This window comes from Aedes aegypti, chromosome 1 (genome assembly GCF_002204515.2).
Source record: "Aedes aegypti strain LVP_AGWG chromosome 1, AaegL5.0 Primary Assembly, whole genome shotgun sequence".
In the NCBI taxonomy this organism is placed as follows: Eukaryota; Metazoa; Arthropoda; class Insecta; order Diptera; family Culicidae; genus Aedes; species Aedes aegypti.
Genome location: NC_035107.1, coordinates 146,156,156 through 146,175,026, shown reverse-complemented (window position 1 = coordinate 146,175,026; position 18,871 = coordinate 146,156,156). Strand labels below are relative to the sequence as shown.

At 36.4% G+C, this 18,871-nt stretch overlaps 1 protein-coding gene across 1 annotated transcript in view; it reads right to left on the bottom strand.

Moving 5' to 3' along the window:
* LOC5576560 (RNA-binding protein 34) overlaps nt 1–18,871 on the bottom strand; it is a 32,823-nt gene that overhangs the window by 7,031 nt on the left and 6,921 nt on the right. The window contains exon 2 of the mRNA XM_001662693.2: nt 17,029–17,349. Within this exon, the coding sequence (XP_001662743.2) occupies nt 17,029–17,349 (321 nt within the window). The remainder of the gene's footprint in view (nt 1–17,028; nt 17,350–18,871) is intronic.

Below are 18,871 nucleotides of genomic sequence, written 5' to 3'. Positions count from 1 at the left end.
CATAATACATTGTGCAATCATTTTTCTGAATATAAACTTAATTGCCTAGTTCTTCAAACGTGCATGATAAAAATATTAATACATAATGACAGCGAGTGCAGAAGAATGGATCGAATTGATTTTTTTTTAATGTAACTTTCTTGATCATAGTGCTAAATCGTAGTTTGAATTGTAATGACTCTACAGCAACAAAAATAATGATACATTTAAATTGAATACCGTAAAATGGGGTGTTAAGGACTCGTGGGGTTTTAAGGGATTGAACTTCTCAACCAAGTTCGACAAATCATAGAAACCTAGAAAGTCGATATATAAGTCATCTGAAATGCTCGATTTGTCCAGAGGATTGTGAACTGCATTATGTAATAGGAGCTGTCTATTAATATGAAGTATTGTGGTTTCTAGAAATTGAAAACCTTTCCAAACATTTTTGTTCAAATTTTATGGTCTAAAAACATTTGTCTACAAAACTATGAAATATACTTGAGAAAAATTCGCGAGTAAGGTAGAAGATAAGGAAATTTAATTGAGATCATAGTACAGACAAAAACTTCTTAAAATTATCTCTGGGTTTCGATTTTCAGAAACTTTTATGAAAAAAGTCTCGTTTTGAAAATAAGGGGGTGTTAAGGAATTATCTATTCTAACTTTTCTAAGTAACTAAACTCATTAAATTTATGCCGTAATATATTTCAATATAGTTTTGAGTTGTTCCGTGAAGTTGAACTGCAACGTAAAGTTAAGGGATCTATTTAGCAAGTCACTAAATATCACCAAAAATGACTTATTTCAAAATTTGGTAAATTGGTAGGAAAATGTAGACAAAAAATGATTAATGTGAATATGGCTTTTTCATGATAATATTTTCAAAAGCTATTCACATTGGTGAAAAGTTTGCATACAAGAATGATTATCTTATTTGAGATGCTTTAGAGCTATTAATTCTTTTAAGTATTACCTAGGACCTAGATAAACAATTATAATATAAGGCTATTTCCGAGCTCTTTTTGGAAAATATATAGTGTGCGGTATAGTGTGAGCGATTTCCGCTCTATATTGGTAAATTTTCGTTAGGATTTTTCTCGATCATGCCACTGGGTGTTACATGTAAATCCGTTATTTGGTGCAGAGTTGCTCGCTGTCACTATCAACGCTTAAAATTTGCTGATTTGTACAGGCCGAATGCGATACAACTCGGATCATTCCATACACATCAACATCATGCTGTCTACTCCATCACTAGTGCATTGATGGCGATAGACTATGGATAACACTGATGGGTTAAGTTTAGCCTAAAACTAGGCAAATAAAATGGCAATTTATTAGTATGATTTTTTTGACAGTGCTGCAAACAGATTGAAATTACGTGTTGGTCACTGAAAAGCCTTAAAAGCTTGGATAATTACCACGTGATCACTCATTCTGCAGTGATTATGACCTAAATTGCTATGTCGCATCAATGCTGTTGGTTGTCAAATCAAAGTGATATTGATAGCTCGCAAGTGATATTGATAGTTTTAGAGCATCAGCCATCAGCTGATACTTTTGATATTAAGAAACTCTGAATTTGGTGTGGTGCTTTATTTAAAAGGCAAATTGGACACTTACCCTATTCACACTTAAAGCTTGTTGAAATTATCCTTCTTTTGACAAGTCATGACAAGATTGCTCTGCACTGTTCTAGGATACGAATACTGCATATAAGTATTAAAATCTTTTCAAGACAATTGTGCGATGCACTGATAGCTTGCTTGAAAATAGAATCAATGGGTATGAGAGATTTAGCAATAAAAATAAAACGATTAGCGTTTTCAGGACTTCCAACTTGAATTATATTGAAGTAATATCATCTTTAGATTGAACAAGACCTTTAGAGTTGAAGGGACACATCAACGATGTTGACCAAAATATTTTTTTGCTGTTGGCAAATATAGTTTTATATACAAAGCTCAAATTCCTTAACACCCCATTTTGCATCTTCGCCAAAAATCACACATTTTTATTATTATCTCAGAAATCTGCCATATAATCGTCTTCATTGTAATTGGCTTTTGATATACACGCCGGGAGAATGGTAGGACTGAATTTTGTTCAATTATAGGGTCCTAAAGCCCTGTCCCAATTTTAGTGCCAAACGCTTAAGTTTAGGCCAAAAACACATGTTTACTCAATTTTATAATGTTTTCCGTTGGTTTAAGCCCAAAAACATTTTTTTTTAGATTTTGTCACATCCTTTGGCTTGAACTCAAATTTTGGGTGTATTTTGTTTTCCGTGTCCCTTACGAAATGTCAGATAGGAACAACCCCAGTGGTCGAACTAAAACCCCTGTGGTGTTTTTGTCGACTAAGCGAACGTCAAACATGATCTTAAGTGTCAAGGTTCATTTATGGACCAAATTTTTAAATTAAAGTTTAAACATGATATAGCCATTATTTGAGCGGGAAAAATTGCTAAAGTAGTTACAGCAACATGTTTTTTCGTGTTATTAAATAAAAACAAGATTTCATTAAAAATTTTAGGACCCAATTGGCATACTAGAAGTTGCTCGAATCTTAAGTGAAATTTTTTTTCATCCCTTAACACCCCATTTTACGGTATTTTTAAATTACTTAGTAATGCTAACAGATGGTAATGCTTACAGATTTATATGAAAATGGTGTGATGTGAAAAGTGATATAATAGAAAGTATATCTGAAGTGTATTACGAAAGTTGATGAGTGATAATCGGTGATATACGTGATAGTGTCGAAAATAAAAGTGACGATAGTGAGTGATGAAATGAAATGGGGAATGAGGACCTTTTAATAAAACTATTTCGTTCTTCACTTTAACCACTCTAGTAGCATTTCAGGCCTTATCATAGTTTGATAGTATTTTGAACTATTAGACTGCAAAACTACGGCAAGGGCTGATTGCTGCTAGCGTACACAGTGACCATTTGAGCAACATTGCTTAGGAACGTCTGTGTGATGAACGCAATAGAGGCTTATAAAAGCAAATGCTGGGAAGGAGCTTAGGGCAGATTAAGAGTGCCAGTACTACCCCTATCGCTACCGACAAAAAAAAAAAAAGAAAACTAGTTAGTCCATATTTTTAATGCGTGTTCCGCCGGTAGAAAGATTCCGACCGTCCGAATCGTGTTTTCGGGTTACCGATTGTTGTCCAAGTTCCGCCGCGACCTCTTCGCTATTCGCTTTCATTATTCATACATAGTGTTGGTCCTTCGGAACCGCATAATGGAGCCAGCCGAGCTGGAATGATTACGTGCAAAGCGAGAGGTTATATTTGCGAAAATCAAGTGGGAATTTTCCGTCGCGAACGCACTCCACGTCCAGAATTCATCGTTTGGAGAAGTGTGTGAACGCCGGGACAAACTCACGGAACTTGCAACAAACTTCGATGCCGTGCAAACTACGAATGATGAGAATACGACGAATCTGATGGATGTCACATCGGTGTTTAATTACCGCACACAATTCGAAGAAGTTTACTTCAAAGTGAAAGACATTTACACCGAGTTCCTGGACGCGAATCAGGACCGCGTTTCGTGGCACAGTACTGGAAGCGAGACGCAGAACGATTTACGGGATGCAATCAGGGCTTTTTATAGAAAAGATGACTAATTAATGTGTTTTAATTGCAAATCACCCGTCATTGAAAATAGTCTTAAAAATACATATAAACGTAATATATTCACCAAATTTCACTCAAATACTCTTTAAGGGGTGTAGAGCCACGGTGTGACAGGTAGGTTCATTTTCAAGTGCATCTTTGCGAGTTATTTGGCCTGTAATACGGCATGATTTTAAATTAATATCTCCTACAATAAGAAAACCAGAAGAAATACAACTGTGGTATATTTACCAAAGTTGTAGAATATAATAGTACCAGAAACTTTGGAGAACACTGCTAAAATTTGTAAATAAATGACTTATGAGTTCATTTTTTTATATAAAAACTCAATTATCTCAGAAAGTATAAGAGATAGAGAAAAAGTTTGTTCTACAAAGTTTTTTGTATTAAAATATGCTACAACGTTGCTGAATGTACCAACTTGCTATCTATTAACATAAAAAAGTTGGCGTATAGGACACTATTGCGATTAGTGCAGAAAAAAATCCCTTTCGTACGAATTGTAGTACAACTAATTTCGAGACACTTCTGGGAAGCAACCTATACTCTAAAACCACAAAATGACGTCGAAAAGTTCATGTCCGCCTAAACTTGCTATCTGGACCATTGTGCATTGGCATGATCTACTTCCCCCTGCCGTCGAAGAAAAATGGATCGAAATGAAGGAGAACTTGCATCATCATCCACATTCCTCTATGGGCACCCAACTACAATAATCAAATCGGACTGAACGGTTTCTCTGACGCTTCTGAGGAAGCGTACGCCTCAGTAGTGTACCTCAGATCCTAGGACCTCGATGGAAAGATTCACGTTACATTGTTGGCAGCAAAGACGAAGGTCGCTGAGTCTCTCAAGCGACCAATAGGACATCATCGATACTGGAGATTTTTCCACGTAAACATTGGGCCCGCGTTACATCGAGAGAAAATCCCGCCGACTGTGCTTCACGTGGGATATCTCCAACAGAGCTCGTCGATCATCACCTGTGGTGGTCATTGGAGGTACGTAAACGTTCACTGAATCACTGAATTTCTCTATTAGCAATGCAGAAACAACGTACGTGATCGAGAAGCGCATACTCGACCATCGGCGCTGCATGCCGACAATTGGCGTGTGTGAAGCGATTCATCTACAACGTGAGATCGAAATCATCGTCTTTCTATGAAAAACGTTCTGGTGGTATCCTGCCCTCCGAATTTAATGAAGCAAGATTGCAGCTCATCAGATTAGCTCAACATGAACACTACGAAGAAGAAGCAAAATCGCTGGCGAAGGGAAACGAAGTTCATACGAAGTCAAGGATCAGCAGCTTGGAAGGCGGTGGTACAATTAGAGTCAGTAGAGTTGAGGTGAAGCATCCGGCGATACTCCCGAAGAATCATCGGGTATCGAACTTAAAGAACTACACTTGCAGAACTGTCACGCGGATCCTACACTCCTGACAGCAACAATCAACCAAAAGTATTGAATTCAAGGCTACCAGCATCGCATCAAGCAAGTCATCCAAATTTGGGTCAAATGTTGCCGCCAGCACAGCAGCTTGCCGGCGGCGCGAGTGACCGCACGTCGACCACTCAGCCATGTTTGAGTTGACTATGCGGGTCCAATTCTTGTGCGGTGCAGTAATACTCGCGGGGAACGTTGCTCGAAGAGATATATTGTTGTATTTGTTTGCCTGTCGAGCAAGGCTGTTCATCTGGAGGTAGCTGGTGATCTTTCAGCGGATACGTTTTTGGAAGCGTTCAAACGAATGATTGCTCGCCGAGGATACTGTAACGAGTTGTGGTCAGATATTGGGGCGAACCTAGTCGGTGCCAACCAACCCCCCCGCGAAGTGACAGATAACGCAATTTTCACGTACCTACTTGCAGCGTAAACAATGGGGCCATCCACCGCTGCCGGCACGATTTTTCACTATGGGAGATCGGAAATTTGTTTCGTTGTTGACGGGTGCAGAACAACGAATGGAATGAAATGAAATAAGGGCGAATCCGATTTTTTCTTCATACAATGAAAATAAACTTAATGAAAGCACCAAGTTTTGACACCAAATGAATTAAACGCGCATCAAATCGTTCGTTGAAACGATTAATTGACTTGTTAGTGGTTAGTTTAGCTGGAAATGCTGTTTCATACAGTGATAATAGTACATTTATTTTTGACGTACATGTTTTATCGCTTAACGGAGTAAAGTTATCGGGCGCGATTAGATATTTTGCAACATAATTAGTCACAAAACTAATTTTGTGGGTAACTTTGATGCCCTCAAAAGAAGGCGTGGCCCGTATTATAAAAAAATAAAATATATGAACGGGTTTCAATGGGATCGAATTAAATCCAAAAGTGAAAATGCGCGATTTTTACACTTTTTTCTCATACTCATCACCAGAGGTCTACGTTTCAATAAAATAGGCCTACACACTTAAATTTTTTCACCGACCTCAGTAAAATGTTTTGCCGAGAACCCAACAGCTGAGAATTCGGTAATTTTCAATGCCGACTCTGTACTTATTTTATAAAGACTTCGGAAATCCAAATTTTGTCGAGATCTCGGTGAACGTTTACCGAGATCTCGGTAAAGGTTTCACCGAAAATCGTCAAATAATAACCGAAAAATCAACTATTGGATTCTCGGCGATTCCGTTTAAGTGTGCGTGAACTAATTTACGATGATGTCACACTGCAACTTCCATCGAGAAGAAAACCTTTACAGCGGCCGATGTTTACAAAAAAATAACGATTTCGTTACATATTCATCCACGCATTGTTCATCCGGTAAACATTCGTTCACTGGATACGGTCTAATCCACCGGTGTACTAAATTCACTCGGTCTGAGAATGGTGAAAGTTGAGCGGGGCACGCATCCGTATGCTCCTGACGTGTTCTGGACCTGCTCAAGTGTCACAATTTTCAGACCGAGTGATTTTAGTACACCAATGGATTAGTCTTTTAGTGCGATAGTAATTTTATATAAACACATACGGGCAGAGCGGAAAAGAAAAAAAAAAGTCGACAAGAAAATAAGACCGTGGATGAATCCATTGCATGAACTATCCAGCTTTTCAAAAGCGGTAATGGCCTTCAAAAGTTATTTACTTTCTGGTAGGGATCCATCAGTTTGACGTGTGGCTTTAGTCCATTCAATCGACGTTGTACTTAATTCACTCGGTCCAAAAATTTTGACACTTCAACAGCAGCTTACAAAAAAGTGAGCAAACTAATGATGATATTAGCGCTCGTAAAAGCTTGATAGTTCACCGAATAAGCTTATCTGATTGAAGCTTAGACATTTGGTGGTGAGTATGAGAAAAAAAAGTGTTCAAATCCACATAGAAAAATGTGCTGCGAGTAAAAGGCTGAATATGAACTACATAAAATTGATTTTCAAGCTGATAAATTACTATAGATTGATAGAAAGGGACGGTGGGAATATTCCCACTGATAAATTACTAAGAAAAAAAAACTACTAATTGAACTTTAACACTTCACTGCACTTTTGCAAAAGAAAAATCTTTCCATGAATAAAAAAAAATGTGACATAAATCATCATATATAGCTAAGGAATTATTCAAATATAACATGACCAATTTTAAGCACCCTCCCTTCGCCAAGTAACAGATTATCTATGGATTTTGTTTTTGCATGGCCCGTAACACTACGAAACACCCCCTTCCTCTCCCTGTTGCGTTACGTAATATTTTACAATCCCCAACATGGAGAAACGCAGACAAATTTGACATCTTTTGAATTACCAAGCGGTCAAAACATAATTTCGAAAGCAAAGAATCGGTTACTATAAGCATCTTTCAGCATGTCTTTGTGCGAACCACGTCACACCGCTATTCAAAACTCGCTCGTGAGTCGTACAAAATCTTCCCGAGGACCGCACAAAACTTTTTCAGTTTGGTGATCACTGATGAATAATGATATTACAAATGCCAAACAAATATAATAAAAAAAATATGTCCGTTAAGCATCATTTTAATTTGCGCCCTATTTTGAGCACACTCCATGATTTCATTGAGTTTGACAGTACCACGGACCAAAATTTTTCGGTACATTGACATTGTATGGCAGCTGTCATGATGCTCCCGGGTTGGTGCCAACCGACGGAAATCTATGAAGCTACGCAGTCCCAAAACAAGAAAACCATCGAACCCTTCTTCAGCAATCTTGGCATTCGCTAAAGATTCATTCCGCCATCTAGTCCACATCAGGGTGACATTTGGGAAGCAGCTGTGAAGAGTGCAAAAGATCTTTTGAAACCAATCGTTGGGAACGAAAAGCTTACGTTCGAGAAGTTGTCAACTGTACTGTGTCGAAGCATGCCTAAATTCGAGGCCTTTGTACCCCATTTCCACATCACCGGACAGCTGCGAAGCACTCACGCCGGGGCATCTTGGTAGGGCAACCGTTAAATCTATTGAGGGATTCCACGGAGGCATGCAAGTCGATTCTGATCGACCATTTCAAAAATATCTGAAACTTTGCACAGTTTTTCAGTTCCATCTAAATCGTCATTTTCCGATATCAAATATTGAGTCACGACTAACTTTTCAAAAGGGTGTATGTGAAAATGGTTCAAAAATATTCAAAAAGCTGCACAGCAAAAACGGTTCGTTCGATTGTTAGACAACTAAAGAAACAAAGTTAGACAATAAATAAAGATTCAAAAAAAAAATACGCACAGTAAAAAAAATTTTTTTTTGCATTAAAAAACATCATTTTTGTCACAAAAACTCAAATATCTCAAAACCCTATCGGAATACCAAAGTAATTTTTTGAGGGAAAACGGTCCATTATATTAGCTATCTACCATAAAAATTTGATGATGGTAAGCCAATAAACAAAAAAGTTATGACATTTCAAATATTTCACAAATTTGACACTTAGTGAAAAAAAAATTTTTTTCATTGTTAATTTTTTTTACGACCGCAGTTTGTTGCTGAATTTTTTGTTAAGGGTACCACATGAGGTTAACAAGTTGTTTTCATGATATTTTATTTAATTATTCATAACTATTATAGCATCTATTAGAAAGTTAGACGCGATCCAGTGTTGTGATCTAAAGTCTTGATAGTGTCATATTTTTTATTGTACGTAACTGAAGAAAAATTCTCTCAATAGTGTTGAAACCTTTTGATAAAAGAAACCTATAAGAAATCTAATATTGAAGACAAAAGCTACAAAAAAAGTTTTCTATACAGGTATACGACTAGTTTACCTGCAAAAAGTTTACCTCGTAGAGAACAAGGCGGGTCTATACCCAGGTGATCTAGTATACGTAAAGCAGGTCGGTTTTCTCGGCGCTGGTTTTCTCCACAAAGTTAAAATCTGATTACACCTGGGTATAGACCCGCCTTGGTAGAGAATAGACTTTGTTAATCATATTTGGGAGAAAGCGAGTAACTTCAACAACATCAAAAATATGATAGGTACATACCATGAACATACTCACGAAAAAGCTAAAAATATACTACCACTATGGTTATAAAAGATTTAATTGTAAAATTTTTCTTCAGTCAAGCAAACGACACCAAACTAGTCAGTAAAAACTTACAAGTGATTTTGTTTATTAAAATCTAACGAGCAACATGAGTAGTCGCTTTCTCAACTGTTGCAGGCCGTTTGCAGAAAAAAGTGTTCGAAAGAGCTACGAAATCTCACCGAAAGCACCATAGATAAACTGAAAGCGGCTGGTTATGCTCCAATGTCTACATTGAATACAAATTTACGCATTTGTACGTCCTGCCGTTTAAACGTTGACAAACGGGCAATCTGTACATCATCGGTGGATCAGGTTGCAGGAAGTTCGAAAACAACAACAACTGAGGAATTACTAGATGCACCGACAACAACTGAGGAGTTACCAAGTGCAGATAGTCTTGCCACGGTACCATCAGCGACATCTGTTTCAACAAATTAATCAGAAGATGAGTGCATCCAGAAGGTCAACATCGAACGCTTCAACGAAGGGATAGCTGGAATAAAAGTGACTCCGATTAAATGGACGAAGATGGGTTACGTCAATTATCCCGAGAAAAAATACCGTGAAATCAACGAAGCTGTACGAATACGAAGAAACCTCTTCAAATTAGGACCTGAGAATGTGGAAAATACAGACTACGATGAGGTAATTATGAATATGAAGGAAAGGTTCTCGAATCTAGCCACGACAAGGAAAGAAAAATTATTGATTTTGTCGATGCTGCCAAGCTCGTGGTCTATTCAAGACGCCATTGATGAGTTCAAAACCAATAGAAATACAGCAAAAGAGGCAAAACAATTCAAAAATAACTGTCTTGCAACCAAAAATGCTAGGTCGAGTACTTCATCAACAGATAAGACAAAAGAAAAAATAATTCAATATTTTGAAGACGATGAAGTAAGTAGAGCTATGCCTGGCCAAAAAGATTATGTATCTGTAAAAAAAGATGGAAAGCGTCAAGCAATCTAAAAACGAATAATGATGACTACTTTGAAAGAAGCGTATACACGCTTCAAGGAAATTAACGAAAATATTAAGGTAGGTTTTTCCTCATTTGCAAGCCTTCGTCCAAGGCAATGCAAGCTTCTATCCAATTCAAGAACACATAATGTTTGTGTGTGCACAACACACGAAAATATTAACCTAATCTTACATAGTTTGAAAAGAATCAATTTATCAAAGGATATTAAAATGTTAACTGGTAGTCTTTTGTGTGAAAATACAACATCAAATTGCTATCTACGATCTTGTTCGGATTGTCCAGATTCATCATCATTGGAAAATACTTTATTCGCTGAGTTTGAAGAAAATCATATTGATCAGTTATCATTTGAGCAATGGGTGACCACGGATAGGTGTGACCTAGAAACTATTGTAAAACCTGTAGATGAGTTTGTGTCATTTTTTTGCTTGAAATTAGAAAGTTTAATTCCTCACGACTTTATTAAAACAGAGCAATCCCGCTTTTTAAAAAATACGAAAAATACATTACAAGATGGTGAATTTTTAGTCATTTGTGATTTTTCTAAAAACTATAGCTTTGTATTGCAAGATGAAGTGCAGTCCCATCACTGGAACGTACAACAAGCTACAATTCATCCATTCGTTATTTATTTCAATGGAAGTACGCAAATTGAACATTTTAGTTTTATTGTAATTTCCGAAGATTTAAGACACGACTCAGTATCTGTAAATTTGTTCGTTGCCAAAATGATTAACTTTTTACGCGTTGATAAGGATAAAGAAATCAGAAAGATATATTTCATGTCTGATGGAGCAGCATCGCAGTACAAAAACCGTAAGAATTTTTCGAGCCTATGTCAATTTAAATCAAAGTACGGAATTGATGCAGAATGGCATTTCTTTGCTACGTCACATGGCAAAGGTCCTTGTGATGCTATTGGAGGAACCATAAAGCGCATGGCCACAAGAGCAAGTTTAGCCAAAGAACGTGAGCATCCAATTAAAACTGCAAAAGAACTATTTGATTGGGCGAATCGCAGAAAAGAAGAAGATTTAACAAAATTATCATTTTGTTTTACTACTACTGAAGAGTACGAATTAACGGCATCAGAGCTCAGCGAGCAATATAATAACGCGAAAACGATCCAAGGAACTCAAAAATTTCACTGTTTCATTCCATTGTCAGAAAATAAAATTAAAGCAAAACTATACTCGAACTGTACTGATAATGATGCAAAAGTGTTCGATATTGTAAAAAAATTAATAACAATAAATAAATAAATAAGTATTAATAAAATGTTTTCATGATCTCATAACGCATACCCAAATCCAAAACTTTTAAAGTTTATATGTAACATTTAGAAACTCATCGATCATACTCTAAAAAAAATATCCTGGTAAAAAAAAAAATTATTTTCGTGTAATCTGTTAATTCATTTTAATTTATACATATATACATATACATATAATATTTATACATATACATAATATTTATACATATAATATACATAATACTAATGAATACATGAAAACGACTTGTTTAATTCACGCAAGGCCCTTAACAATAAAATCAGCAACAAACTGCGGTTCCCGTAATAATTTACACCGAAAAAAAATTTTTTTTCTACTAAATGTGAAAATTGTGACATGTTTGAAATGTCATAACTTTTTTGTTTATTGGTTTACCATCAATAAATTTTTATGGTAGATAGCTAATATAATGGACCGTTTTCCCTCAAAAAATTACGTTGGTATTCCGATAGGGTTTTGAGATATTTGAGTTTTTGTGTCAACAATTATGTTTTTTTATGCAAAAAAAAATTTTTTTACTGTGTGTATTTTTTTTTTGAAATCTTTATTTAGTTGTCTAACTTTGTTTCTTTAGTTGTCTAACAATCGAACGAACCGTTTGTGCTGTGCAGCTTTTTGAATATTTTTGAACCATTTTCTCATACACCCTTTTGAAAAGTTAGTCGTGACTCAACTTGAAGATTTGATATCGGAAAATGACGATTTAGATGGAACTGGAAAACTGTGCAAAGTTTCAGCTCAATAGAAAAAAATGAATTAAAAAATTTACCAAATTTTGGTGCTGTTGCTTGGAATCACTCTATTGCTGACAACTACTGCATATTCATCCGATTCCATTTGTCTCATATTCGTCGAAAATCAATTAAGCTCTTGAGCAGCTCTTAAGCCTTCAGTCCAATATATATGGTACCGTAAAACGGGGTAACTTTGATAGTTTTTTCGAAGAAAACTTGAATATTTATGCATGCTGTTTCAAAGATTTACAATTTATATTTTTAAAACAAGTACTGGCATCCTAGCTATCGATTACAGTCGATAGATTGGCAAAAGATTTATTATGAATGGATATATATTTTTTCATATAATCGAAAGTTGGTTTTCTGTTTTGGGGTAACTTTGATAATGGAGTATCAGGGTGTCTACTCGTTTAGCAAAATGAAATTCCCTGATATTTCCAGTTTTTTTCCAGGTTTTATAAAAATAATTCCAGGTTCAAGAAATACTGTAATTTTATATGTCTAAAACAAATTAATGAACGGAACTTTCAAGTGCATCAGTATGTGTCTTCTTGAAAGTATTTTTTGTACAGATTATGTACCATTCATTTCCATTGGTCGTTTGGATAACTTAGACAGCTTCATGGGCGCTAAATTAAACTTTATTTGGATATGTGGCAATATGTCTACAATCTAAATTAACACAAATAATTCGTAAAACTTTTGGATCCCGGATCCATTTTTTATGATAGAAACACGGATTATCAAGCCCCTGGGTAATCGCGTTCGACCGTATAACATTTGACTGTGGTAATATGATTAAATTATAAATGTTTGCATTTCATTCGAAAAAGTTCTAAATTAGTCATGATTAGTCATTTTCTGAAATTAAATATTTTCCAATAATTTAAAAAATGAATGAGTTTCTTGAAAATATGATATTTAGAAACCTCTTTCCAGGAAAAAAGAGATTAAAAAGAGACCGAAAAGAGACAAAACAATAATCAAAAACCGAAACCTAACAGGAACCAGAACAAAATAGTTTAATCAGACCAGACATTTCTCTGAAAATATGTTTAAAACTTTTTTTTTTCTGATATTTTTTTTGCTACATTACGACGACATACCAGCACATCTGGTATATGCCAGTAAAAGACAAACATTCATTAATGTGTTACGACGACATTACGAAAGGGAAGTATTCATATCTATATTTAAGATATTCACTCTCCAAAAAATTTCCAAAGGTATTCCTCCAAAAATTTTGTTTTTAGAATAGAACCAAGATTTTTCCAAACATTATCACAAAAAATACCACAAGGCTTTCATCAGAAATTCCTTCAGATATTTTTTTTTGTGAAAAAACCCTTAGTCCTCGAGGATTTTATCCGGTGATTCTACAATTAGTTTTTTCTAGAACATCCTCCAAAACTCCCGTTTAAAACATGTTGTAATATTCAACTAGAAACTTCTCCAGATGCCTCCAAGGATTTCTCAGGATTTTCTACAAAATTGTTCTTTAGAATTTTTATAAGATTTTGACTACAAATTTCTCTGAAGATACCTTCAGGATTGCGCCTAGGATTTCTTCTCGGAAATTCTTCTATTAATTCTAAGATATTTCTCAAGGAAGTTTTCAAAACCTTTTTCTCAAGCATTCTTCCAGGAGTTTTCACCAAGGAAATTTGAATGTAATTTCCCAGAAAGCTGAGAATTAAAAAAAAATCCTTGACTTAAATTTATGGGTATCTTCTGTTACAGTTACTTATGTAATTTCTTAGGCCACCCTTGATTAAAGAGGATTTTCAGGAAGACTTACTCTTGAAGAACTTTACGATAGTAAAAAAAAAAGAAAAATCATAATATCTCGCAGGATATTGCGCAGGATCTCCTGTAACACTGGACGAAATTACTAGATAATTGTGTAGGAATAATCATTCCAACAGTCGAAGGATTTCATAGAAAAAATTGCTGTGGTGTTAAATTGTGTGGAACCTTAAAAGAACTTTTCAATATTCCATGGGGATTTTTTGAGAAATTCATTGAAAAATGTTTGGATGAACTCCAGTGATTTTTGGATGAAATGCTGGAGAAATTCCTAGAAAAAAAAACTCTAAAGAAACTGAATAATGAAACACAGGTCGAATTGAGGAAATTATTTGAAATGTTCTCAATATAATGACTCGAATAACCCCTCGAGGAGCTTTTGGATCTATTCTTTGGAATAACCGTAGACGAAATGGTGTTGAAATTCTTGTCAAGTTTTCTTGGGAGAAATTCTGTGGGAAACATTGGATATCTCTTTGATTGACGACTGTAGAATTCGGTTGGATAGTTAGTGAAAAAATATCTGGAGGAAGTCCTAAGATAGTCTTTGTTCAAAGTATTGCCTGAGAAAAATTTCTAGAGGTATTAACGTTGAAACGTTCAAGGATTTCCTGAAGCAAATTATGGAGGAACTCCTGTAAGCATCCTATGAAAAAATGCTGAAGCAATTTCTTGAAGAATTCATAATAAAAACTTTGGAGAAACCACAAGGAGATTTCCTAAGGCTGTTCTCGAGAAATACGAGAAGAAATTTTGCATCTCAGTTATCTGCAAGCAAGATAAGGAAAGAAAAGATACTTTAGATACTATTTTGGTTAAAATAGAGACTTCAGACACCTTTTATCAAAAATAGAGACTTTATAGAGACTTGCAAAAAATATGTATATAAAAAGAAACCTGCTGCCAGCCTTAGATATGTTACCGAATAAATTTAGATACATTAAAAATATCAATCATGTTTTGATAAGCTGATGAAATTTCATACTCGAAAGAATTCTCACTGAACAGCTCATATAGTTTTTGGAGAGCGGCGCAGCCGAATTTTTTTTCGGATGAAGATAGTTTTCTGGCAATTAATGATAACTCTGGGTTATAACGCAAAAATCCTTTGTCGTGAACATATTCTATCATGAATTACTGCTTCAAAATAATTTCCCTGATTGTGATCGAAATTCCCTGAGAATTCCAGGTTTTTTCCAGGTTGAATAAAATTCCCTGATAATTCCAGGTTTTCCAGGTTTTTCCAGGTAGTAGACACCCTGAGTATGATTCGAACAAAATTGAATGAATAACGAACATTTGTAGGGCATTGCATACCTCTAGGCGTTTAACGTTATATGGAAATTTCTGACTTAGTTTACAAAAATGGTCCCAGTTTGTGAAAATGCTTTTCGCTAAGAAATTTGAGACCGGTTTCAAGTTCTATGATAACTAGGCTGTCAAAGAAAAGTGGCCAACTATTCAAAACTACATCAAATAGTGATCGTAGAACAGATTGTTTGTAAGCGTTTCGAAAATGCTAAAATTGTGTAATTTTTTAAATTCGTATAGAAAGCCTAGAATGTTCTTGATTCAAATGAAATCCGCTTTTACATGAAGTGTCATACTAATGTTCCTTAGTTTTGCATTCGTTTTGCTTAACTGATTAACAGAAATTATGATATTTCGTTTAGTGCGTAACCCACGCACTATCAAAGTTACTTGCATTATCAAAGTTACCCCGTTTTACGGTATATATGTTTTCCTCAATATGCTGCTGATTCTATAGTTGATCAATAGTCTAACCCCGTACACTTAACAGAATTTAATTAAAAAGTGTTTTGAATTTTTTAGAAGCATTTGAAAATTGACGGCCATGTAAAATGATCGGAGCTTCACGCATAGGGTCAACTGTGGTAATTACCTTCGTAGACGCAAATACATGTGCTGACATTTTGATGAAGTAGATGAAGTAAATACATTTTTTTAAATCAAATTTTCCATTTAAATACGAATTATAACGATTGAGATAAGAAGCCAAACAGTATCCATATTCATGTGAATTTCCTACATGCATAGGTAACAAGCTAATGAATCAGTTGCACCCAAACTATGACTGACGTGTTCTGTCTTTTTAAATTTAATACTTATTTTCAGATTGTGAATTGTTGAGATTTCATGATTTCACGTGAAGATGAATCGAAGCCAAACTTCAAATTTTCAAGGCCAAAATCTTGAGAACCGAACACCCGTTTAAGCTGAAAACTTAAACTATTGGTCACCACCAGCTAGTGACCAGTCGATTAAGTTTTCAGCTTGAACGGGTGTTCGATTCTCCAGATTTGTGCTCTTGAAAATTTGAGGTTTGGCTTCGATTCATCTTCACCTTCAACTCTCGATTACTCGATATCGAGATAGAAAAATATAGTAAAAGTTGGTTGTCAAGGCTACCTCGATGGTCCCTAGGATCGCAGAAGGCTGTTGCTAAACGCCATGAAACGTCCCGTACAACATAACAGTTCCGTTCACTCTCATATTTCCGACTTTCTCGGTCAATATCATGAGCACGGTGTACTATATTAAGAAGGTGATATATTCCGAAAACTGACAGCTACTTGACGACGTCATTCCTATCTACCTCGAACAAATTTGCGAAAAAAATGATCTAGTGATCCGGAAGGTATATGGACCAATGCACGAGTTCACTATTTGACGTTTGAGCGGTGCCGTGTTATTTACGTGACCATGGCAACAAGTGAATTCGGCACCGCTCAAACGTCAAATTAATGAACACGTGCATTGATCCATGGTACAATGGATCAGTGCACGAGTTCACTAATTTGACGTTTGAGCGGTGCCGAATTCACTGGTTGCCATGGTCACATAAATAACACGGCACCGCTAAAACGTCAAATAGTGAACCCGTGCATAGGTCCATAGGAGTGAAGTCACATGTTTACAATGGAATTTGATATTTATATCAGTAAAAAGCCTGCCTTGTTAATTTTTATGCCGTGATCATGAGATTATTATACACATACACCCCTATTCTTGTTTACGTTCGAATGCTCTTTCGATCGAAAAGGATGGAAATGCTGATGATACTTACTGCGATTGATGTTCCCAACGAACACGGTGGACGAAGCATGGCCCATCTGTTTCTGCATGTGCATCGTCACCCGGATTCGATTGCCTTCCACCAGTTGACCGTTCATGGCACAGGCCGCTTGCGCTTCCGGCTTGGTCTCGAAGCGGATGTAACAGTTCAGTGCCTTCGCCTCCTTCCGGTCTTTCTTCTTGAACAGCGTGATGCCATCATTGGATCGGAACCGAATCGTCAGTATTTTACCGTACTGATTGAATAACGACTTCATCGTGGACTTCTTGACCGTGTTCGGGAGGTTTCCGATGAAAATCGAATGTTCGGGACCTAGAAAATTGTCATTTAAATTAAGGATCAACTTATAGGCCCACCTGAATGTTTCTATAACATTTCCCAGAAAACTATAAAACAAATAAAAACGGCCAGATATTCAATGAAAACTGGACAGTTACATAACAGGTGATACGAAGTTCTATAATCGGAATTACACACGTTGAATATTTTCCATGTGATGATTGAGTTGGCCAGTCAATGCTCTGATCGAGAGACTGCAATTCTGCTTTGACGGATTGGATAAATATTTCGCCACCCTTGGAGATGGCTCAGTAATGTACAATTTTGTTTGACAACACGACTCCAAACTATTTCAATATTGCTTGTGCTGAGTTGCCGCCCATGAATTTATCTGAAGCTTCATCCAGCACTTCGAAATTGGAATAGCCGGTTCAGGCCCAATGAAGTCATGCGATGCTCCATCGCGAGCTAGCTCATCAGCCAATTAATTTCCAGCGAAGGAAGAATGGCCAAGTACCCATACAAGGTTTACAGAGTTCACTGAATTCAGTTCCTTAATTTGAGTTCGACATGCGATAACAAGCTTCGACCTTGAGTTGGTCGAAGCAAGAGCTTTTAAAGCAGCCTGACTATCTGAACAGAAGTATGTACATGACCACCCATTATGCGCTGTTGAAGTGTTGATTGCACTCCATACATATAAGCAAATATTTCCGCTTAAAAAACGGTATGTACAGTGTCTACCAAGTAAGTAAAACTGATTCAGCCTTAGCTCACGAGAATATACTCCAGTACCAACTCTACCTTCCAGTTCGGAACCATCAGTGTAACATACAATATTGTCTGATATACATCTTTCCGAATAGCCAGACGTGCAGGGAATTGTGCGGTAATTGTAATTTTTTTGTTTTTTACAAGGGGGAAAGCTGCAAACAGATCCTCTGAGAAGGTAACTCAGGGAATGCGGGGATGACGCACCAACGACGACCCGCTAAAACCAGCCTATGCACTGTACTTGAGCAATTATTTTAGAATTGCTCAAGTGGTGTGCAGTGCATCGACATTACCCTTGGTCTCAGACCCTTATCTCCCCGGAACCACCTTACGGTATTTCTTCGGGGCCAGTGCATATAGCATAACACGTGTAGCAGAAGTAGCCTAGGCAAACTGCTTCTCCTAGCCGACTTATACAATGTTACAAGGGACCAGCCTCGGCAGGGCTAATCCTCTGCGCAATATACCTTATTAACCCAGGAAACAATATTCAGATAGCTACATGAGCTACAGGATTGAACCTAAGTTGGTGGAATACCAAAGCAAAAAATCAAACTGGAGTGCAGATAGGTGGAAACAACAGTTCCTAGAACTCAAAGACCGGAAATACAGGAACTATGTAGAGCTCTACACGGACGCATCGAAAACGTACGAAGGGACTGCAGTAGGAATCATGGATAGGTCAGGAGTAGACTGGCCCTAAAACAAAAATGTTGTAAAACTCAACGGGGCACCCCCTAGATATAAACCTTAGGGTAAGAAAAAAGCTCTCAAATAATTC